A 24,341-nucleotide genomic window follows, 5' to 3' on the forward strand; every position below is an offset into this window, starting at 1 on the left:
ATCACAAGTGTGAGCAAATTCCTTTTTAAGTGCAGTACAATGCACCAGTATTGATTTGTAAGACATATGTTTAGTGTAGATCTTTAATCGTGGTTAATTACAACCATGAATTCTGATGATTTTGGTAATCTTACACACAAAAGAAGAAAATAGATTATTTCTGTGCTGCATTTTATTTGACTATACTGATTTAAAGAAGTGACACCTGTGAAATTCTTTTCAGAGTGTGGTCGGACAATTCCAGGAGTTGAAAAAGGAAGTAAAATGATGCGATTGTATGTGGACAACACACCAGGCAAATTTGTAGGACTATGCTTACATTTTGTTCGTTGTAAGAATGACAGACGTATAAATGCAAAATCTATACATGAGGTATTCTCTCATATATTTTAAAACCTAAAAACTTTAAAAGTAGCTATTTTTGTTTCATTATTTGTTTCACTATTGTCACGAAGTTACTGGTAACTGTGTTTTTGAATGTTAAGCTCTTAGCATGTTCTTTGCTCTCTGTTTTGGGTAGACAGTGAATAGCTGTATTACTTCATCAAACACGCAGGATATCTTTGGATTCAGTGTCTTATAGGACTCTTGTTAAATAAGGCAGAATTTAGATAAATTTCTCATTCTCCTTGCTGGTTTTGAAGAGGTTAAAGCCACTAATTAAATTTTAGATGTGATAAAAATCTGTGAACTAGAAGGCCTTGCTGAGAAGGCTATTGCAAATACCCGCAGATGAAAACTTTACTCATACCTTTCTCTTTTACCTGTCTTTGAATGTGTGAAATACGCGTTTATCCTATGCAAATTATGTAGCATGAATTTTTCTGCTTTATAAGACAAATCCTTAGGTAAGTGTGAGCTTCATTCTTGTTTATAGCTACATGTCTTAATATTCGGGCAGCGCTCAAGGGACTGTAAATTGGTAAGAATCAGAGCTGCATATGTATCTTCTAATTAATATGACTTCCAATTCTTCAGACAGAAAATCTATTATTAATTTATATACTTTTTATTTTATATTAAAATGTGTTATTGCTTTTGAGAGCTAAAAAGATGAAGGGAGGAAAAGCACTATCAGAAGATATAAGATCTGTCTTTATCAAGAGTCTTAATATTGGTCATAAATATTGCCTTTGCATCAAATTCCTTACTGAAGTGATGAGAAAAGGAAATCTATGTTCAAGGAAGTTTGTTACATGAAGTCTGTTAATATTTGCACATTTGAAGGATATTTATAATACTGGAATATTAGAAATGGTCAGAACTTGTAATGTTTAGTTTTGTAGAGCAGACAGAAATTTCATCTGAACCAAAGTAATGTATGTTCAGTCAAATAACTGCTTCTAATGTAATTTCAGATATGGACATTCAGAACATTTTTGCTATTCACATATCATTAGATAGTACCTAATTGTAGATGGGCACATTTAGAATATTTTTAATTGCTCTGTACTATTTAAAAATTTCCAAACTTTCTATATGATAGGGAAATAACAGAAATTACAAAAATATAACATGGCAGCCTTTTAAAACTCTGTTCAATCATTGTTGATTTCCCTTTTTATTGGAAGCAGTATCTTATTGTCATGTTGTAGGTATCAGTATTTTATAAAGATTTTGTCTCCTGAAATTAAGGTTTTCAGTGGCATATTGGAATGCCTTTGTAAAAAAAAATACACTGATTTTGTAATACTGTTTCCAGTCTGAGCTACTGCATTACTGACAATCATTCTGTTATGATGCAGGATATATTCTTTGGTGTTTTGGATGCCACTGAAGGACTCCTGCGTGGTGTTAGGAATATGATAGAAAAGATTTTTCTCCCTGCTATCCTCACAACAAATAATTGGGGTGCTTTAAGGCAGACCAAACAAGATACAAAAGACAAAAGGAATTTGGTGGAAACAATTAACAGATACCTTTCATTTTTAGAAGGTAAGCATTGCATTTAGGAAGCAATCAAACTAGAAGAATTCTACTTAAGTATCACATAAGCAAAGAAAAATAAAATGATCAATTACTTGCATAATAAATACTTGGGTCGATTTTTTACTTAAAAGTTACTTAAAAGTAACATACTACTAGAGTATTTTCTTAAGGAGGAACACTATTTAAAATAAGAATTTTCTGCTTTATATGAGTGCAGTAAAATGGCTATTACATTGAAACAGCATTGATTACAGACACATATTCCCAAATTTAAATTGCTTACACTGTTAGAAATTGATTTTAAAGTCTTAATTGGTGCTGTATTGTAAGTGGTTTTTTTTTACAGGGGTTGTTTTGTTGTTTTTTTTTTTTCAGGGGCTGCAATAAGCATTGAAGGAACTGTTGAGTTGAAAAAGATAGATTACATTGATTTTTCTATACTTCAGTCCTTTGAGAAAGTAACTGCAGCAGCTGATAATCCTGACATGATTCACCAGCTAGAGGAAGTACTTATGATATGGTATAGACAGATTGAACAGGTAAACTATTGTTTTAACATATCAATCCAGCATGAATATGGCTGGATATGTATAAATTATATATGAGACTTCCCTGAAGTTAGCTGAAGGCTTCAGCTGCATCTCCTCCCGCATAATACAAGTACTTCACTTCTACACACAAGTGAAGTGGTTAGTCTTTATCCGAAGGAACTTTCAGTCTAGCAAGAACAAGTGTTTCTGAACAGTTAATACACAAACATTAAGAAGGTGAGAACAGATGGATGCAGGAGTAATAACACTGAGGGGGACCACATATATGTACAGTTAGGTATACTCTACACATTACATCCGTTAAGTTTCTGCTGCCGGTCATGGTATGAGATACTACTCTTTGAAAGGTCTTTGACCAGGGCTGGTATGGCATTTTTTTATCCTGTGTAAATCTTACATGATAAGGTCTCAGTTATCCAACAAACTAGTGTCTGAGGCTTCCGTGATAAAGCACAGAACCCTTTGTCAAAATACAGAATCTGTGTACACTGGGACATGCTCTACTGATAAAGTCATACCATGTTTAGTGTGTTTAGCTCACAAGAATGAAAATATAAAAGACATGTAAAAAGAGCTGATTGAATATTTGTCAACATATAAATGAGTATGTTTATGACTTTATGCCTGATATTTAATGTTTTTATTAAAATAGTTCTTCAAGTTTTTTACAAATGAAGTTACATTTGGTGTATTTCAATTCATAAATTCTGATTAAGAAAAAAATATGGGTACATGCTGAGATTCGCACAGCTTATGAGAGCAGTTGAACAGATGTATTAACTGCATTAATTTCCATTTAAGAATATGATTAAGTACAATTCAGACTTAGCATTCTTTTCCAAATCTGAACTGTTTTCACGTGTCATAAACTGCAGGCTTGTGCCTTTTTAAGTTAGTATCCTCAGAGTGTTTCTTCTCTTCCTTATAATGATTTGTCTATTCTTTATAGTAGAAATTTGTTTTTGTTTTTTTCAAATTGGTTGCAGGCTCTGATTGAGAGTAAGCAGGTGAGGAAAGAAGCTGATGATTCAGGTCCACTGACTGAACTACAGCATTGGAAATGTATGTCTGCTAAACTGAATTTTATTATTGAGCAGATCAAGAGACCAAACTGCAAAGCTGTCATTAATTTTCTGAATGTTGGACATTCTAAACTACTAAGGGTAATTATTTTTTCTTTTTTTATGTTGTTTTTTACTATGCTAGACAAAGCTTCTGTTATTTATTTTGTTTCATTGCATCTAAGAGATTTTCTGAGGAGAATTGAGAGGAAAATTTAGGTATGGTGCTGTTATGCTTAATATATTAAGAGAAAGAACAAGACATTTTTAGAGAGACAGACAAAAATTATCAAAAATGCTAATAAGTTTTATTACCTGCTTTGACAATGCCTTTTAAAAACTCATTTCCAAAGATTTACTTCTGGCAAATCAGAAATTGTTTACTATGTATGAAGTTTTTAACAGTACTGTTTTCTCCCTAGATGTGGCAGGAGTTAGATGCCAGAATCACAGATGCAGCGAATGAAGCAAAAGATAATGTGAAATACTTATGCACACTTGCAAAAGTTTGTCAGCCACTTTATAACTATGATGTTGTAAGTATTCCTTTCATCATTCTTTAAGCATAGTTTAGGTATTTACACAGAATGCCCAGAGTGAAAGAAAGCCTTGTTGTATTGCCTAAGAGTAAGTTTTTCTAGTTTACTTTTCTATTTTTGTAATTTTTCTGATTTTTTTTCTAAATGCCTGTCAAGCTAGATGTTAAAGCATTAGTTTATTATATTACATAAAACATAATATTTTAAAATATGTATTTTATCAATAAACATAAATACATGTGATTGCCTAGTAAGTCAGTCCTGCTGCCAATATTATTTTGAAAATGAGCTGAAACAGGTACATATTTTATAGTGCAAGAATCTTAAAATATGTCTTTCATTGAAGATTCCATGTGTCAAAAAATAGTCACACAGCTGTAACCAAAGTACCAAAAAATCTGTTATATAGAGAAAATGAAACCTAATGAGGTCCTAAATAGATAATATAATATTTTGCTTTTGAAAACAGTATTAGCTGTTTCTATTTGCAGAAGTACTAGCCAGTCAGAATTTAAATAATTTGTTGTCCGTGTACATTAGTCAGCCCTAGTTCAAGGTACCAGTTATTACATATATTAACTATTACTTTTTATAACAGGTACATGTTTCAAATGTTTGTTGCAAAATAGGGTGATAGAAGGAAATACTGTGGGAAAAATTGTTTGTTCTGGTTTTTAGTCCTCCATGTATTGGTCCTATATGCTTCCTGTTCTTTGTCAGGAGGTGTTGCATTTCTTTTGAATTTCTGGCAGCTTAGGATCCTACTACAAAGTTTTAACTGAGGGGAAGTGAAAAGACACTGATAATTTATGACCTAGAGCTGATACTGCATGGAATAGTAGAAGAGTATGATAACATCTTCAGCTCTTCGGAGTATCACTAGAGGGTGCCAGGTACCAGGACATAATGATGAGCTGCTTCAGAGGAGCTGTGAAGAAAAATTCTTTTATCTTAAAGACAGACAGTCATCTGTCTTTAAATAGTTCATCATTTTACTAATACAAGATAGTTAAGTATAGTTCTTTGTTTAATCTGAAACAATTTGGATACATCTGAATTTCTGTTTACTCACTTGGAGCACTGTTACACAGATGAAGATAATTTAGGTGGGATTTTCTGTGGTATGCAGCTTTAAAATAATTACATCCAAGTTAAATATAACCTCTTTTAAAAAAGAACTACATTCTGGATTGAGTTGAATTTAATATCTGATATTGAAGAGTATTTTAAGTATTAGTGGATCAAGAAAGATGTACATGCAGGTGTAATATGATATTTAATGTGGCATTTAGTACATGCAGTATTACACAGTCACATTTGTAGCTGAGGTTGGTTATGAACTAGGTGTTTAACTCTGGACTTAGAATCAGAGAAATCTGTAGACAGCCAGTATTCAGGGTTTTATTTTTTGTCAAGGATTAAAAAGAAAACCAGTAGACTCAGAATCTCCTGATTCCATTTTGGGGGTGGTGATAGTAATGAACAAAATGTGGACACTGCGGTTTGGTTTTATACCACATAGCCTTTCTTTCACACTCCTGCCAAATGCAAATGCCTGCTATGTCTTTCCACAATATTAGTGTGTTCACTTTGAGTCTGCAGACCAAAATTAACTCCAGGAGCTTGACTTGTTGTTGAGGGCTGACAGTCAGAATTACTTTTTCTTGTTGCTCTGAATTGCAACTCTGATAAGACGTTGATAATGTTAATGAATTACCATTTTTTTACCTTTTTTCCCACTCTTTCTTTCCAAAATACTTTGGAATTGATTGAATTGCAGAATACTTGTAATACCATAGTTTGATTTTAATGATATGATCAATGATTTCTTTAAATGTGTGAAAAATATAGATGTTACATATGATGATAGAATGATTTAGAGACTCATTAATGAAATTAACATTGTGACATTTATTTAATGATTTTTGTGAAATGTCTGAATGAAACATTTGATGTAATGTTGTTACCACAATGTAATCTCATAGACTACATTTAACAGCTGTACTTGAAGAACAGAAGTATTAATCACAGACAACCATTGTCAGCTGCCAGAAGAATACTTGGTTTTGTGCCAAAAAATGCAACCTATACATTTTGAATCAATGTTTGATTTTGATCATCAAAATAGCATATTACAATATTCATGTTAATATATTTAATCTGATTTTTAACCAGAACATCTGCGTTTTATTGTTTTTATTACTTGAGATTTAAAAAATTATTGAGCATGATTACCTTTTATTTTTATTTTTTTCTTTTTACAAGAAACCTTTTGGTAACATGCCATGGCATTTTGAAATTGGTTCTTGTGATTTAGGGGAAAATGTAATTTAGAATTTGTCAATAGAACAGAAATAGAGCTGGTAAGAATAGGAAGTAAAATTTCTCTTAAAACTCCGCTTTAAGGTATCAATGACACACGGAATACCAAACTTGATAAATGCTATACAAATGATTCACCGTGTTTCAAGATATTATAATACTTCTGAGAGAATGACATCGTTGTTTAGAAAGGTAAATACATTCACTATAGTATTAATCATAAAAATGATGGTGTTTTTTTCAGGAACCCCCCCTCATTTTCTTTAAATGAGTTTTTTTTTAAATCAGGACTTTTAAAAAAAATCGTAATAATGAGGGGGTGTCTGCATGGGAAAGGAAGAGAAGCCTGTTGATCAGGGGAGGATTGAACTTGGGTTAGAGTCTTGTCTTCTGGAAGGAACTTTGTTGTTATTCTTGGTTCAGTGAAATTAATTTTTTCTTACCTTCTTGATTAATCTCCTGATGTGAATTAATCTGCTGTTTCATAAATTACTGAATCCATAAAGATTATTTTATCATCTGCCTTGAAGACCTATTAAGCAGATGGCTGTCAGTCTGACTAGGCTATTCCTCCAAAAGGTATGAAAGACAAAAGGTTCCTGTTTTCAGAAGCAAGTCAGACTTGAAAAGTTAATTGAATCTTAGGTCATAAACTTTGCCACCTTAAACAGAAAATTAAGACCAGCTAGGTAATTATACCAATGTCTTTTTCCGGAATCCAGGTATTCACTGCAAGGGAGGATTGTTTGCGTAATGGTTTTAGAACAAAGAAATCCCTTCATAACTAAAATACACACCTCCAGTAAGCATATAGGGGAAATTCCCAGCAGACACTCATTACACCACTTTTTAAATAAGAACATCCCAGATTTTAGTGTAAAGTTTTGTTACAATTCAGTTTGAACTAGGATAATAAGAAATATGTACTTTTTTGAGGCTATATTTATCCAGGGCTGGGGCTGTTCTCCATACATCAGATGTTAGGTATGGATTATGCAGCAATGTTTATATTGCCTGTTATGTAATTTTTAAAAATATGTTTGTGTATTGATACATATTGACACTTGCTAATGTCTATTATTGAATGATCTAAGAGATTGACCATTTCCCTACAGGGGCTAATAATAAACTGGTTACATGAAGTTGTGCTAAGAAAGAGCAGGGAAAAGGATATATTTTATTCTGTTGGCTTAAGGTCCCCTTTACTGTTTGCTTCCATTTAAAGCTCATCAGATGTGACACTGGAGGTCCTACCTACAGCTTCACCAGTCATTGTATTACAGTGTGAGGCTGCCTTTGGTGCAGCAGTTTTCAGTCTACTCAGTTAAGGATTTTTAAGACCTGCTTACAGTACTTTCATGTGTCAGGAGAACTGTGTTGAATTGTGCATGTTATTTAATAGACAAAAATATTGTCTGCCAGTAGCTGTTCTCTAAGATGTGTTTTCTGTATCTGTATTCACTCTCACACTCCTCTCTTTCTGTCATTACAAATTTTGGATTATTGTGGTTGAGAAGTAGAAGTATGTTCTCCCCTTTTCATACCCATGGGAGACCAAGGTAAAGACATACTACTAGAATAGAAAATCGTTTGACAACAGTCTTTAAGGATGCACACACTACAAAGTGTAAAGATGGCAACATTAAGTGTATAACAGTTAGAGTTCTATAACTTCTGTTTGTTCTTGAGTTATGGTTGGTGACATTCTGTGTTTATGCATATGTATTGCTGGACTCATGGTACTTACAAATACTTCCTGGGACTTAAATACGCTTCTGGAAGTGTTTTAAGACTTTTTATAAAGTGTCATTATGTTATATATGCTATTTAACCACTGTTATACCCACTGGTGAAATTTATCTGAACTCTGATAGTACTAATACATGCTGTGGAAATGTTAGATTTTGCAAAACAGGTAAATTTCCTTATAAAATTGAGACCTACTTGTTTTCATTTGTCTGCACCAGGTTACAAATCAAATGGTCACAACATGTAGAGCATATATTACAGATGGTGGCTTGTCTCCTGTCTGGGAGCAGGAGACATCAACAGTCATTGGAAAAATTAAGGTTTGTATGTTGGCATTTTATTATTTACCTATCAAACCTATTGATATGCACAAGGAAGTCCATATCAATAGGTATCAAGTACTTCACACCTCTTTATTGTTTTATGTTATGGTGGTTTTGAGTGTTTTTCCATTTTTTAGCCCATGGATGTTGGCTGAACTTAGAATGCCCTCATCTTTATCAGAGTGATCCATTGCTGATCTTGGAAATGTCATCTTTGCTGTATGTGCTACCACGGAATTTTGTCATCCAGCATAACCCACATTCTTCCCTCTTGGTAGTATCTGATATGGTACCATCTTCCTCTACCATGGGAAACCTGGTATTTGAATAGACCCCTGCTTTCTTACCATAGCTCCTTCCAATACCAGATTTTCTTGGCACACCATGAAAGTTCAATGCTATGAGAGTCTTCTTCAGCTGGTGGTGACATAATAAGAACAAATTAAGCACATGCAATATTCTATGGTAAAAGATGTCCAGCTGTGGGTTACTGATTGCCAGTGCTGACTTGATTTCTACCTTCTCCTTTATCACACCTCAGCTACTGACTTCCTGTTTTACCCAGAAAGACATATGATTTCATATTCCTTTAAAAATTAGGTCCAGAAATACAAAAGTATATGTATTGAATGTATCTCTCCTGAACTGACAGGATGATATGATTCTAATAATTCATCTATTTAATTGAGGTTATCCTGTGGCTGTTCTACAGCTGACAAACCATCATTATTCTATGAGAGAACTATAAGCCCAGTTTCTAATCATGGTGATCAGTCTTCATTCTAGTATTCGTGTATTCCTGAAGATCTGAAAATTCCTTTCATTGAGGACCTTTTTTAATTCCCTGTCATTCATAACCAATTGTTATATATATCTATATATGCAGACAGTCTGGTTACTGCTGCTATATTGTGATTAAAATCTGCTGGTTTCCAAGAACTGACAGAAGATTTTGTATTCCAATGATTATAGACCTTACATTTCTCACCGGTCATTATTTTTACATCTGATAAGGTCTTAGTATTTTAAGTAAATAAGTGACTAAGAAAGACTTATTATTCTTCAATCTCACTTTAACTCAGACTTGTCAACATACTTTAATTTGTATAACCAATTTCCTCCAAGTCCCCTGGTAGTTCCAGACAGACTACCCTGTTATGCCAGATTCTGTCCTTATCCAGAGGACAGTCTGACCATTCTTAATTAAGCTAATGGATTTTGTTAATATTCAAATGTCTCCTGTAGAGCAGGAGTCATCACCTGCTCTTCGCTGGCCTCTAAACCACTCCGTATTTTTACATGAACTAAAATTTTCCTGCTCTTTTTTTGGTGACTCATTTCCCAGTCTTTCACTGTACTGTACTGTTGTGTGTTCATATGTTGTAAATATTTGCTACATGTACTGGAAGAAAACCACTACATGTAAGTCATTACTACCTGATGGCTGAAACTAGACTCAGTGACAATTAATCACTTTGGAATGACAGTAGGTTTGAGTTCTCCAGTCTCTTACCCATAAGAGTAGCATAATGAGTACGGTATTTGTCTCTTCACTTTTTAGGACTGCATGTTTATGTTGAAAGAATATCAGAAATGCTTTCATGAAACAAAGCAAGAGGTTTGGGAAACTCTAGGAGAAAAGGCATTTGATGTATCGGAAATGTATATTTTTGGAAAATCTAAAGCTTTTTGTAGGAGATTAGAAAAAGTGAGTATACAGTGCCCTGTTGTTATCAGTAGAGAAGGGGGGGCCTTTCCAAAGAACAGTTTTCAAGGTAGATGCTTGTCAACATACACGCTCTTAATCATCCTATGAAGGAGTTTTTAACTCTTTATTGAGATAAACTAGGCACTGGCACAAAGTAATCCTAATATTTTAGGCAATTACTGCACTATGTCTTTATGAATTTGTCAGTTTGTCTCTGTTAGTGTGGAAAGACATGACCTAATTGATCTAGATTTAGATCATTATTTTAGGAGGTTTAAAATTACATGGAAAAATAATGCACTTTTGCTTTTCTGAATGGTGTCCTAAGGCATCAAAAACTCCTGTTACTGCCAAACATAGTTCTTCAGATGATTCTGCTACTTGGTGTGGTCTTAACATTTAGCTTGCTAACCTGATGAAAGGATTTTAAACTAGCATTCATAGAGTTTGCCTGGAAAAGATAATAGGTGCTCCTTGGTGCAGAATAAGGTCAGATGACAGATAAGAGGATAATGGGACAGTCATCACAGGGTAGGAATTCTGTAAATCTTTGATGTTTTTCCTTATGCAGTATATATACTAATCTGTATGGCTGCAATTTTTTATTTTGTGAGATCTCTTTGTGCCATCAGTATGTGTATGTCATGTTTTAACTCTTTTTCCATATTACCCTATTGAATCTAGCAGTCAAATATAAAAAAGAAATGCTTTATCATCAAGAAAAATGAAGATTCTTTTACCTTGTGCTGGGTTGTGGTGAGAACTGGTAGTGAAAATGGAATTAGCTATGCTTTGTTGAAGATACTTGACTTAGAAGCTCAGAAGCAACACATTTCTGAATGTAGCAGTTAGAGAAGTGGTTATTGTTTATTTTCTTTTACTCAGGTAGAGAAGTGGTTATTGTTTATTTTCTTTTACTCAGGTTTTAGTTTATAGATGAAGTAACAAATAATATGTTATAAGCCTGAATATAATGTTTATATTTCAGATTACAGAGATGTTAACTGCAGTACAAACTTTTTGTACACTGAGCCTGTCTGCCATCGAAGGGATAGATGTGGCAGTAGAATTCAAAAATATCTACCAAAGTGTTCAAAAGAAACCATATGACATCCTTGATCCACAAAAAACAGAATTTGATGTGGATTTTGTGGACTTCACGACAAAGATTGAAGATTTAGAGGTAAGTATTATTGCTACCAATAATTTACTTGTGGAAAAATCTGCACTACTTATTCAGTATCTCCCTGATACTGAATGTCACTTAGACTTTGGAATGTGATTAGGCTACATTGTTCTTCTTCCAGTGAACATAGTTTGTATTATTTTGGAGGGAGGCTTTCTCTGTTCTTTCTTCTCCTTCCAGAGGGAGCTGTAAAATATATCATAAAGTCCTCACTGAAGGTTGTCACTCAAGCAGCGAAAACAACAACAATTATGAGACCTGACAGAATGATCTATGTGAAGGTCGTTTATTAGCCTGGAGACTGGTGTTTAGATTTTGCATGGAGCAAAGCTGCAACTGTTTTTAATACAATTTAATTCTTCACTAAAATTGTCTGGCATTTTAAGAGATTACTTGACTGACACTGGCTATTGATTTTATTAGCATAGACTGATGAAGGCTGCTATTTTGTGCTTTAAGCAGTAACAATTTCAAATGCCACTATGTTAAGAAACTATCAGACATAAAAATAGTATTATATGACCAGCAAAACTATACTAAATTATGTACTCTTTAGATACGGATACAGACGTTTATGCGTAGCTGTTTTGGGAGATCTCTGTCTTCACAGCATGCTTTTCAGTTACTTCAAAGGTATTGGCAATTATGTTTTAAAATATTTTAAACTACCTTCAAATTACTCATTGGCACAATTTAAATAGCACTAATTTTAGAACAAAGGGCGTAATCAAGAATTTTTGAATATTGGTGTTCTGAACCATGTAATTGTTGTAAAAGACATATTTTAGCTTTCTTATGGGAATCAATATATTCCTCTGATTTTTAATTTTATTACAGTTTATTTCATATATTGAAGAGGATGCTAAAAGAAATACCTAAACCCCCACCACAACAACAAAATAACCCACCAGGGCAGAACTTTTCAGCTTTCTGAATCTTGCTCAAAGCAAAAAAATTTCCCAGATCCAGAAGCATTTCCTAGATTTGTGCTTCTTTCATTTTATGTAATGTTCATTTACCCCAAAATAATAATAAAAAAGTATTTGTGGTTTAGAAATATCAATTGAGGGTTCTCATTTTTAATACAGGGTTCAAAATCTAGGACTGCCGTGCCTTCAAGAAAAAACAGTACATATGGTTAGTTATATTCTTCAACAATATGCAGCAGAACTTGAAGCTACTAAAAAGGTATTTCATTTCTTTGCAATACATTTTAAACATAATGTTAAAATATGAGCAAATATTTGAATAGGTTTTATTTATTCTATTTCATTTATTGTCAATGCTCAGTCATACTTCTGTTTTCCTGTTACAGAAAACAGACCTTAATGTGTAGGCAAAATATGATATACATGCTTTTGCAGGCAAATGAATCATCACAATTTTATTTTTTTTAACCAAAATCTCTTCTGTACTCCTTCATCAACTAAAGAAAAAAAAATATGTTCTTTACTGGCTGTGTACATCACTTGCATATAACTTTTGTTTTTTTTATTATATGAGGCCTCTACAGTTAATTTGCATTTGTACATGGCTATTATCTAATGCTGTAACAGTATAAAATAGATATAAAGTGTAGGTAAATTGTGTTTATGTTCATTATAAAGTAATTTTCCATGATTTGTGTAGCATACCATGACTGTAGCGTAAATGAGAATTAACTTCTGGAGACTGTTCATAGCATTTGACCTTAAACTTTTACAGAGGAAGTCATCTAACCTGACTTTATATGTCTGCAAAATAAACATCTGCCTCAGAACTAGACTTTCATACTCCCTTTTTTCTCAAGAAAGAAAAAAATATTCTAGAGACAATTAATCTGATCTATTTTACTTGCTAACCTGAAGATTTAAATAATTCCCTTGAAATGGCCATTTTGCTTCAATGAGTATAAAGGGAATTTGGAAACTAATTCCAGTTTGATCATCCAGACTGATGCAAATATATATTTTTAGAGACATTTACATGAGGAGCCAAGTATCTGTAAACTGCACTTCCTTAGAAAACCGTTTCTCCAAAAAGTGACCTAAAACTGTAGCCTGGCTTAGTTGCTCTGAACTACTCATCATAGTTGTCCTTTCCCTATCTACTCACTGTATATAACACTTCCTGAACCTCTAATTACTGGCTTAATTTGATAAACATGTTTTCAGCAGCACTGCCTGTTTAACAAATCACTGACCCCACCCTTGGCTGCCTTTTCCCAGCCAAAGAAAAAAAAAAAAGGTATGTTTTCTGAGGGGGTTTCATCCAAGCCAGTTCCTCTCAAGTTCACCATGAAGCTACTTGAATTTCTTTTGTTGGGACTGTGCAGGAGACAGTATAGGGGTAAGAAGACATACCAGTAAGTGAAGAGTTGTGTCTGCTTAAGCAGTACAGCTGTTTGTGTTATCACAGCATAAGTTTGTGTGCCTGAAGTTGGGTGGATACAAATATTCCTCTTTCTTCTGTTGAAGAATGTTGTCAATATACTGGGTAGTTCTAACTATTTATTAGATATTAATGGATTGCTATTTATCTTTGCCAAGCAAGTTTTTTCTATTAAAAAGATGTTCCTGCTGCAATACTGGTTCTAACATACTTGAATAATTTGTTAATGCAAATTTTGTATGTGATATTTCTAAGCCGATTTTTTCTTTACTATAATGTAGCTGTTCAGTGAGCAGGCCCCACCATTTTTTTTAATGTTTTTTTTTGGTCACCATGGGCTGTGTACCCAAGAGTGTCTATATGCATGTTGATGAGAAGTTAAAAGAGCATATCAGAAAATCATAGATTATCCTGAGCTGGAGAGGACCGACAAGAACTATTGAGTCCATCTCCTGAAATGTTAGCTATTAGTCAAGTATACATGTCTGAAGAACAATGTTGATGTTTCTATTCAGTTAAAGCCTTTCAGTTAACAATGCAGCTTAGGCCTCTTCTAAGGGCAGTTCCCAAGCAAAGGAGGAAAAGCCTGAAGGGTTCTCACAACACTTCCTTACACAGCTTGCTTTCTCATCAGATGGCTCCAAAGTTACACAGCTACACCTGTCAGGCTTGGCGTTGAACATGGGCTGCTCAGCCCCTAGGTTTGCAAGGCCTTTTGGTGTACTCAGGGCTCTGTCATAAGTAAGCACAGCTAAGAAGCAGCTTGAGATAATGAAGACAGGAGACATGATGGTAACAATGTGCACGTCTCAGAAGTGTAGCAAGTGGGGGAAGCAATACACAACAGTTCACCAAGAGAAAAATGTAACTCCCCACAAATTTAATCTGTTCGGGAGAGGCAGAAACTGTGATACCAGAAGAAAAAAATCGTTTAACGTTTCAACAGATCTTTCTGTGTGTTTAATGATACTGTTTTTATCATAGCTTTACCAAATTCAGAAAGATGACCCTCCTCTTGCTCGAAACATGCCGCCTGTTGCAGGAAAGATACTGTGGGTGAGACAGCTATTCAGAAGAATAAATGAACCAATCAACTATTTCTATGTAAGTTGATGTGAGGAAAAATTAGGGGGTTTGTGTAACATTGAACTTTCTGGCTATGATGATGTCACTTCTCATATGCTAGGCAACCTTTTTATTTGTATGTGAATACCTAGTTAAAAAAAATATGCTCTCTAGTAATGGCTGTTGTAGATCAAAGATGTAGTGTTAGAATAGAATAGACTATTCCAGTTGGAAAGGGCCTACAATGATCATCTAGTCTACCTGCCTGCCCAGTTGAGGGCTAACCAAAAGCTAAAGCATGTTACTAAAAGCATTGTCCAAATGCTTCTTAAATGGCATTGACCACCTCTTTAGGAAGCCTGTGCCAGTGTTTGACCACAATCTCAGTAAAGAAATGTTTCCTAGTGTCCAATCCAAACCTCCCCTGATGCAGCTTTGAAGCATTCCCATGAATCCCATCACTGAATACCAAGGAGAAGTGATCAACACCTCCCTCTCCACATTCTTTCGTCAGGAAGCTGTAGAGAGCAAGGAGGTCACCCCTCAGCCTCCTTTTCTTCAAACTAGACAAGCCCAAAGTCCTTAGCCACTCCTCACAGGACGTGCCTTCCAGCCCTTCCTCCAGCTTTGTTGCCCTCTCTGGGTGTATTCAAGGACCTTCACATCCTTCTGAAATTATGGTGCCCAGAACTGCACACAGTATTCCAAGTGGGGCTGCACCAAAGCTGAATACAGTGGGATAACCACCCCTTTTGACCAGCTGGTGATGCTGTTTGATGCACCCCAGGATGTGGTTTGCCCTCTTGGCTGCCGGGGCACCCTGCTGACTCTGCTGACTGATCCTTTCTGCATGGCTGCTCTCCAGCTACTCCTCTAATTTATACTTGTGCTCCTTCCTAGGTACAGAATCTGGCAGTTAGACTTGTTAAATTTCATCCCATTAGTCATAGCCCAATGCTTCAATCTGTGTAGATCCTTCTGCAAGGCCTCCTGTACCTCAAGAGAGTCAAAGAGAGCACCTCACAGTCTGGTATCATCAGCAAACTCGCTGATGGTGCATTCAGCTCCTGCATCCAGATTGTTGATCAATATATTGAACAGAACTGACCGGTCACCAGCCAGATGTAGCCCCATGCACTACTCCAACCCTTTGAGCTCTGCCCTTCAGCCGGTTCTTCACCCAGTGCACTGTAAACCTGCTTATCCCACAACTGGACAACTTCTCCAGAAAGATGTTGTGAGGGACAATATCAGAAGCCTTACTAAACTCCAGAAAAGCTATTTCTTTTACTTACCACTTAATTAGAACCCCAAGCTGGAAATCTGCAGTGAATTGTTCGTATGTCTGTCTTCATGTTGCCCAAAGAACTATTTAATCATTCCAGTTAGTGGCATTTTTCTTCTTTTTTAAATGGACCAGACCAAGACTTTTACGTAAGACTTCTGTCCTGTGTTTTAACAGAGTAACCATCTCTTCTGTTCCTCTAGCCCCATAGGGTTCTCTATGGATAATCATGTCTCTTTACCAAGTGGCTTCTAGAAGTAGCTTAAGGCATAAACATGGACTGCCTGACATCCTGAAATTGTTTGGTATATGTGTCTGGTACCAATGAAAAAGCAAGTCTATTATTAGGACCCACGCAATGGCTGCGGTTCTGTAACTGAGAATCTGGTCACCAGTTTTACTGCAGATGATCTCTGAACTAGTCTGGGAACAGGGAATTCCATTACTGAACATCTCATTCTATATTTTCTGTACCATTTAACATACAGATGAAGATTGGTACCAGACATCTGAACGTTAGCATTATGGCTCTTAGGAATTTCTTGGTATTGTGCTTCCTTCCTTCATTGGAATAGTCAGCATCTTGCTATACTAGGATCCACTATAGCAATAATTACTCTTAAAATGTTTGAATGATTTTCCTACAAGGTATCTAGGGTCTCTTGCCAAGTTAACTTCTGTATGAGGGAGGTTTTCACTTTCCTGTTTCCCTTGGATGGGAATAATGATCACTTAAATCTGCTCCAAAGAAAACAGGCATAAATATAATTACTGATTAAAAAAAGGACATTTTTTAAAAATACATTTTTAGTTACTGATCAATTTGGAGTAGAACTGAGTAACCATTTTACTATGAATTACAGGTGTTTATCACAGTATAATAATTGCTTTTACATGTGTTAAATATTTAGTACTTATTACAAGTTCTAACTGACTTCATTGCCCTATAAATTTGAATCATAAATACTTGTTGCAGTTTTTAAGACTTCTGCAAGTATAATTTATAATAATAGCATATTATATATAGTCAGTATTTAATTTGATAAAGACCCAAATAGTATGGTTTTCTTTTGATATGATTTTAATTTGAATGTACTGTATTTTAATAGAAAAAGCCAAATATCTTGGAAAGTCCAGAAGGTAAAGCAGTTGTTCGATTATACAACAGAATTGCCTTTGTATTGGTGGAATTTGAGGTAGTCTATCATAATGCATGGATGAAGGAAATTTCACAATTACAATATTGTAAGTAATTAAATAAGAACTTGGGGTTTTTTAAACTTTCATTAAATGCTAAGTTGACACAAATCAAATTAGTTTTAAGCCTTATTTACCCTTAAAATCTGCAAAATAATAGTGATCTAATAAAGGCGCCTAATAATACAAATCTCTCTCCCTTACTGACCTTGAAACTCGGTTGTGATTTAGTAGACTCTGATAGGTGACTGGAAACACTAAAAAATCTAAAAGCACACAGTTTTTCTTTTTTGTATTGAAACTCTTTATGTATACCACTCTTCCTGTTTTCTTCCCACTATAATAATTTATACACTTGTATTATCTCAGTCCCTCTCAGCACAATTATTGCTTTATGCCTAGAAAAAATGTTTGATAATCAAGCTTTAACATTTAAGGTTAAATGAGAATTGAAGTAAAAAAAAAAAAAAAAAAAAAAAAAAGGAGTAGATTTTTCATGCAAATTGTAGACAATCTGTGGGCTTTAAAATTAGGAGTAGATCTGTAAGAATAACATTTTATCGTTAGTCAACAGAGGCTTTTGTATTGCTGTTTGGACTTTTCTTTTGGATTTTTGCAATATCCTTATGTAAGCATTCATCCTCATCATCCTTCAAGATACTGAGCATCTAATAACAGTGTTGTTTCCAGGTCCTTAGAAAATAAATTTCATAATTTCCAACTTGACCTAAGAAAAGATATGCCACAAATAAGACTGGTTCTGACGCTTGTTTAGCTTATGAGGAGAAAGGTTATATATGGCAGAAAGCTACTACAGTGAATGTCAGTTGTACATTTTCTTTAATGGAAAACAACATGAAGCTGTTTCAGAAGTAACCATACATATTTAATCACCATATAGCAATATTAGAATCTGTGTTCCATAATACTTCATGTAGCAGAAACAGTTGCCTTAGAAACTGATATAAAAATGTCTTTACAGCCTTACAAACCACAATATTTGTACGTCATCCTAAAACCGGGAAGTTCCTCGTTAATTTTGATGCCCAAATTCCAGAGATTGTCCGAGAGACCAAATGTATGATAAAGTTGGGTCTGGAAGTACCGGAGCAAGCAAAAAAGTTGGTGAAAATAGAAAATAACCTGAAGTCAAAAAAGTTGCATTTAGAGGTAAACTTAAAAATTATCATGTTTGCTGTTTAAAAAAAAAAAAAAAAAAAAAGAATATCTGATTAACCATAGAAATTTTTCTATGGTTAAATAAAGATTAAAGATTGGTATGAAGTTCTTTAAGGTAAATTTGTGGAATGCACAAGTGGAAAGTGGACATAGAGGATCTCATTTGAAAAACCTCTACTAACTTCTGTATGGACTAGTATATACTTAAATATAAGCATATATAATTCTTATATCCTGTGGAAAGTTATGTATCTTCTGGTGATGAAATAATTAAAGCTAAACAAGAAGTGTTCACTCTCTGAAAACCAATAAAACGTAGTTTTACAGAGTTTTTGAGAAACAAAGATTGGAATTCTTCTGGATTGGAAGATACCATGAGCCACAAAAACATCAAGAATTTTTCAGGTTACCTGCCAGAGTAGTCAGATTTCTGATACCTGTAGTATTTGCTATTGTTATAGTATTTTGAAAAGTTTGTATCTTGGGGATGAGGTGTACCATACAAGATTTTTGTGTGCCTAAGGCATAAGACAAAAGGAAATTTTAAAACTGAGTTAATATGTGACTTGAATTATCTAAAGCATGTGATACTCAGTTTCAATAGGATATTGTAACTTAGAGTCACTAAAGCTTGAGCTGTCTTTAGCTCCAGATAAATATCATACTTGGTCTGGCTTTGTGCATAAAGAATGTGCTTCATGAAGGCTGCTTTCATTCTTCCTTGTGTAGCTTGATATGTATTCATTACATGCCAGAAACAATGTACATAGGTATGTAATGTCTGTGTAAAACTCTACAGTTGTTTTCAAATGTAGTCTTGTACTGCTTTCCATGTTTTTTTCTGATGATTTTATTGTATAACAGGCTGTTTACTTCAGAAAAGAAAGCACTTAAAATATTCTTGATACTATCCTTTCTAAAAATTAACAGGGTCTTCTCCAATGTTACGAAGATTTGTGTCAAGAAATACCAATGATTTTTGTAAATCTAATGGCACCAGAAATAGAAAAGGTTGGTATTGCAAAATACACTTCAATATACCTCAAAACAAGCTAGAATAACTAAGTATCAGTTTATAATTTTAAAATACTTAGATGGATCTGCATGTTGTGAACTTAATGAACTTCACTCAAATCTTTTAAGATCAAAAATTTACTCTTTGCATCCCTCATACAGTGTTCAAATAATGTGTATTACAGTAGAATAATTTTAGTACCTATGACATGTAAACCCCATAGAACAAAGAATACACACTTTGTGGGTCTATTTATCTACACAAATCTCCAGCTTTGGCATGGAAGTAAATTATCATTTAATATTTCAGTTTTAGAGGTTTTCATGGGAAGTTGTGCTTTTCATTTAGCTGAAATACTAAATGTCTTGATTCTTGTCATTGCATGGAGAGAATTATTGAGTCAGTCCCTTCAGTGATGTGGAAAGGTTATATACTGCAGTAAAAGTACAGTTTTCAGTTTTATTGGAGAAGCTTTTTTTTTTTTTTTTTCCCAGACACTTGCAAGCGTATGTATGTAGCTGTTTTAGGTAGCTCTTCCCTTTTTGGTTCTAAATAATATTAGAAGGTTGAAGAGTTTGCATAAGTTTCTGTAACTACATAGTTGGCATTTACTGAAGTATGAGAAACAAAAAACTTGTCCTTGCTCTTAAAAGATAAATAATAAAAGACCAAGAGATAAGGTGATGGTAGTCTTCACTGTAGTGATACTACTGTAAACATGATTGTATCATAGAGGGAATAACACACCTCTGTATTTTAGAGGAAACAATTGACAAAAGAGAAGGATGAATATAGTACAAACAACAGGAGATGGCAATGTTTATTGAAGAAGTCTTCAGTGTATAAGAAGAGGAAAGCACAAATCCAAAGATGGAATGAGAAAATCTAATCTATGGCTACATTGCTGCCATAATTGGACAGCAACTCATATAGAGCCTTAAACTGTTTCTAGATTGGCTATGTTGGTTACCAGTAACAGTACCATCCCAGCATTGTGGAGTCAAATATATTCCCCAAAACATATATATTATGGTGATAGTAATGGCTGTATTTTCAAATAGCTGTGTGTCTATTTGAGTTGAATTCATTGTTTTAGCAGTGATATAGACATAGCAAAAAGAAGCATTAGGGTGGAGTCCAGGCTGTGACTTGGTAAACATCAAGATGAAAGAGCAGATATGATAGGTGGCTATTTAAAATTAAATATGAGCATAACTGGTTCAGAGTTTCTTCAGCAATTAAGCAAAATTAAACTTCTGTCATTTCAAGGATGATGGGGTTCACAAAATATAAAATTGTGGTGGTTGTATACCTGGCAATCAGTGAGAAGTTTTGGAGTGCTAGGCAAAAATGTCAGGGGAACTCTGTGGGAGAGTCTGGAAAGATTGATTTTCATAGCCTGGTGGTAGTATAAGACTTCCTTTTCCTCGGTGTCCCACCTCCTTTGAAGGTACAGATTCTGCAGTGAAGGAAGGATTTTGGTGTAGATCATACAGTGACAGGGTAACAAGCTGATTTCAGCTAAATGCTGAACATCTTGATGATAAATCCAGTAGAAACAGACCACAGAGAACCAAGAAATCAGTAAGGGAAATGGTACGGAAGAGAGGATTTTTTAAAAAAAAGCATTGAAGCTATAAAAAATTTGGAGAGGATCAGTGTGATTCAAAAGAGTATGAATGAAAAATGTCATTAGATATGTACCTGAAGTTGAAAAAACGTAATTATACTGTTGAGAATGGTCAAGATATATGTTAAATGAGAAATTGTAAGATCAATAGTGGACTTGATTTTAATTTTAGGAAGGAGTGGGAACTACTGAAAGAGACTATCAGGGAGAACAGGAAGGGAAAGATCTTTGCTGAGTGTGTATGCTTGACAGTTGTAGACAGAAGCTGTAGTATGCACTATCCTCCCCTTCCCCAATATTGCATAAATTTATTTGATGTTTTCCTTGAAAAACCATAACCTTCCTTTCAAAACTTAGGCGTAGCTCTTTCTTTCGTCAGTGACATTAGTGATTCTAATAATGACATTTGTTTAAAATTTTCTTTAAAACAAAAAAATCCCTGAAATTTTATTTTTATACTTAGATGGAAGCTGTGTTGACGCAAGGACTTACCACATTGACTTGGTCATCTGTGACACTCGAAAGTTTCTTTCAAGAAGCTGATCAAGTTCTGAATAGATTTAAACAGCTTTTGAAAAAGGTTTGCACCTGATCACTGTATAAATTAAATGACAGTTTAGAGAAATAATTTTTGGTACACTGCTTTAATTTTCTTTGCTTTTTAAAGTATGGTGGGTTTTGGGTTTTTTTTTAAGAATTATATGTACAATGATTCCCTGCCATTATTGCCCTCAAATGTTTGACCTTTGCTTCTGTTCTTGCAGTAGAATATATTTCCATTCATCCTCAGATTCTGTGATTGCCACTCTGATTTTGAGTCAGCCTCTGATTCTCTTTGAGTGCTTGTCCCTCAGTGCAATTGCACACAAGATACCTCCATTGTCCAGTGGAGAACTTCTTAGCATTAACTGTATTCATAGCAGGCATGCCTTGAAACTGTCTCCTCTTTGAGCAGCCCATAAAATAATGAAGGAGAGCACGCTTCTCCCTCACAATTTTCTGCATACTGACTGAGTCCGAGCTTTTTTCCTCCTTGCCACATGATTCTGAATTTTTTTCATTCCATTAACATGCTTGAGGACTTGTATTGGTTCTTTTTCTTTTCAAGAGTTTACGTTGGCAGTCAGATCATCCTTCTGTCTTGACAGTTGAACTGTACGGCTATGGTCTCTCCTAGCAATATCATAAATTTTGTCTCCTGTTGTAGGAGATTGGTAGTTCCTGTTGGGTATATGTATGGCAGAAAAACATAGTTATAGTCAAGAGCTCTGTTTGCTGCTTAAACAAGGATTGGCTATGCAAGAAATTAACAGTTCTCTGAGCCTATGTGAAATAACCATGTCTTTTGTAGGTATTTTTCTTAAATTTGTAGGTTGTGTACCTTTTTTGCTTTCTTATCCCTCACATATCAATGCAAAAAAGTGTAAACCTTCTTGGATCCTTGATTACTGTGAATGGGATATTGTAAACAAATAGAGAAAAAGGGATGTAAAACAGAAGGATGAACGATATTATAACAAATATCCCAGAGATGGGATATCGCAGATGCAGAATATTTCAGGTAAAAAAAATAAAAATTGGACAGAATTCGGTTTTATTTGGATTCTGCCATGAGAAAGCCACTTCACTATAGATGACTGAATGCTGATAATGTACTTTAGAATCAAAAACTCAGTGAAAAGCTGTGTTGACTGAAAGAAGGAGAAGCACTGAAGACTTACACATCAAGCAAGTTATTGCAGGGACTGCCTTGCCTTGCAACTAGACTCATGGCCAGTAAGATCATGAGCAAGGATATAATGATCTTATATCAGCATAGCTTGTTTTGTTGCTGTGTTTTATTTAATCTAGCAGCAGTGTATCCTGCATAACTGGAATGGTCTGGGGTCTGACTTACTATTACTGCCTGTCTGCCTAAAACTGCTCTTAAAACAGCAAGGATTCTTTGGGAATTCTAGCATGGATGACATAATGAAGCAGGACTTCTCTTTTACTCCATCAGTTTCTGAGCTTTCAGGACAGAAGTAAAAGAAGTTTAAAGAAACTACTCCTAGTCTTGGGACCACTTTCTGATGAAGTTCTTGGGGTATAGGAGATTTTTTTTCCTTTGTTACTCATTCATATAATCTTCAAGACTGATCAGCTGAAAGAGCTCTCCAGAGATGCTCATTCAACAGCTAGATCATTCCTGTTATGGTGCAGAAGTAGAAAACTACTTATACTGTCTGTGAAATAATTTCAGTTACACAGTGAATTTAAAAATATGGTGCTGATAACCAGAAATCTGTGAAGTGTGTGGAAACACCAAATTCCTCTAAGGATTTCACTTTCTCAAGGATTCATATGTCTCAGTTTCCCAACACAGAACCAGCAGATATTTAGAAAATTACAAGATTTTGTTTTCAAAGGACTGCCTGAAATGAAATTGTGCACACTACTAATCTTTTTAGAATTCTGTTATCACACCGTGCAAGATTTAAACGCATAGAGTCCTAGCAACTGAGTTCATGTCTTCTGTGGCAATAGTAACCATATAATTTCCAGACTTATATCTCTTTTTTTATTGTTTGTATTCAGATTGTCTGCAATGAAACATGTTAGCAAAAGTTAAATTTTTTTGTAGGGTACTTGTCTCCCTAAATCCCTTCTGTAGATAATGGAGAAAAAGGATAATTCACAATAAATGTAGACTATATTTAGCCATTGTAAATATCCACTAAGTTACCATAACCCATGAGGCATTGTTGTGCTTCCTTTTTTCTGTGCTTTTCTCATATTAAAGTTTTTACTGTTAGTGCTTATACCCTGGTGCGTTTTTTTCTGGTATGGTTTACTTTCTTAGAGGATTTTGTACTGTAACATTCTTGCATTTTCACGGGGTAGAGAGGTGCAATTTTTTGTTTTCTGCAAACCATTGTATACCTGTTAGAGCTCTCTGAAATAGAATATGTTATGCTTTAAACATAAATGTACAGTATTAATACAACTTTTTATTTTTAGGTCAATGATTTAAGTGAAGTGCGTATTGATTTAATATTAAAAGAAATATCAAATACTCTTTTAATTGCCTTACCAGTAGATGGTCCTATCAAAGTAGAGAATATGTTGATCTCCAATGAGGTGTGTGCCACTTTACATCTTCAAATTTTAATTCTTGCGTGTATTAGAAAAAATGCCTTAGTAAATTAATATAAACCTATAAGAGAATTCTTCTAACTGTAGAATTACAGTT

The 24,341-nt window shown here is 34.5% G+C and overlaps 1 protein-coding gene across 1 annotated transcript in view; it reads left to right on the forward strand.

Annotated features, from left to right (window-relative positions):
- Positions 1 to 249: 249 nt before the first annotated feature.
- Positions 250 to 24,341, forward strand: part of DNAH8 (dynein axonemal heavy chain 8) — a 137,324-nt gene continuing 113,232 nt past the window's right edge. Inside the window, exons 1-17 of the mRNA XM_040612234.1 lie at positions 250 to 372; positions 1,746 to 1,935; positions 2,305 to 2,468; positions 3,467 to 3,643; positions 3,964 to 4,077; positions 6,487 to 6,594; positions 8,370 to 8,471; positions 10,036 to 10,182; positions 11,171 to 11,365; positions 11,925 to 12,001; positions 12,457 to 12,556; positions 14,723 to 14,842; positions 17,198 to 17,333; positions 18,268 to 18,455; positions 19,395 to 19,475; positions 21,573 to 21,689; positions 24,110 to 24,229. Of these exons, the coding sequence (XP_040468168.1) occupies positions 265 to 372; positions 1,746 to 1,935; positions 2,305 to 2,468; positions 3,467 to 3,643; positions 3,964 to 4,077; positions 6,487 to 6,594; positions 8,370 to 8,471; positions 10,036 to 10,182; positions 11,171 to 11,365; positions 11,925 to 12,001; positions 12,457 to 12,556; positions 14,723 to 14,842; positions 17,198 to 17,333; positions 18,268 to 18,455; positions 19,395 to 19,475; positions 21,573 to 21,689; positions 24,110 to 24,229 (2,244 nt within the window). The 5' untranslated portion in view covers positions 250 to 264. The remainder of the gene's footprint in view (positions 373 to 1,745; positions 1,936 to 2,304; positions 2,469 to 3,466; positions 3,644 to 3,963; positions 4,078 to 6,486; positions 6,595 to 8,369; positions 8,472 to 10,035; positions 10,183 to 11,170; positions 11,366 to 11,924; positions 12,002 to 12,456; positions 12,557 to 14,722; positions 14,843 to 17,197; positions 17,334 to 18,267; positions 18,456 to 19,394; positions 19,476 to 21,572; positions 21,690 to 24,109; positions 24,230 to 24,341) is intronic.

Source organism: Falco naumanni, chromosome 12, assembly GCF_017639655.2.
Source record: "Falco naumanni isolate bFalNau1 chromosome 12, bFalNau1.pat, whole genome shotgun sequence".
Taxonomy (NCBI): Eukaryota; Metazoa; Chordata; class Aves; order Falconiformes; family Falconidae; genus Falco; species Falco naumanni.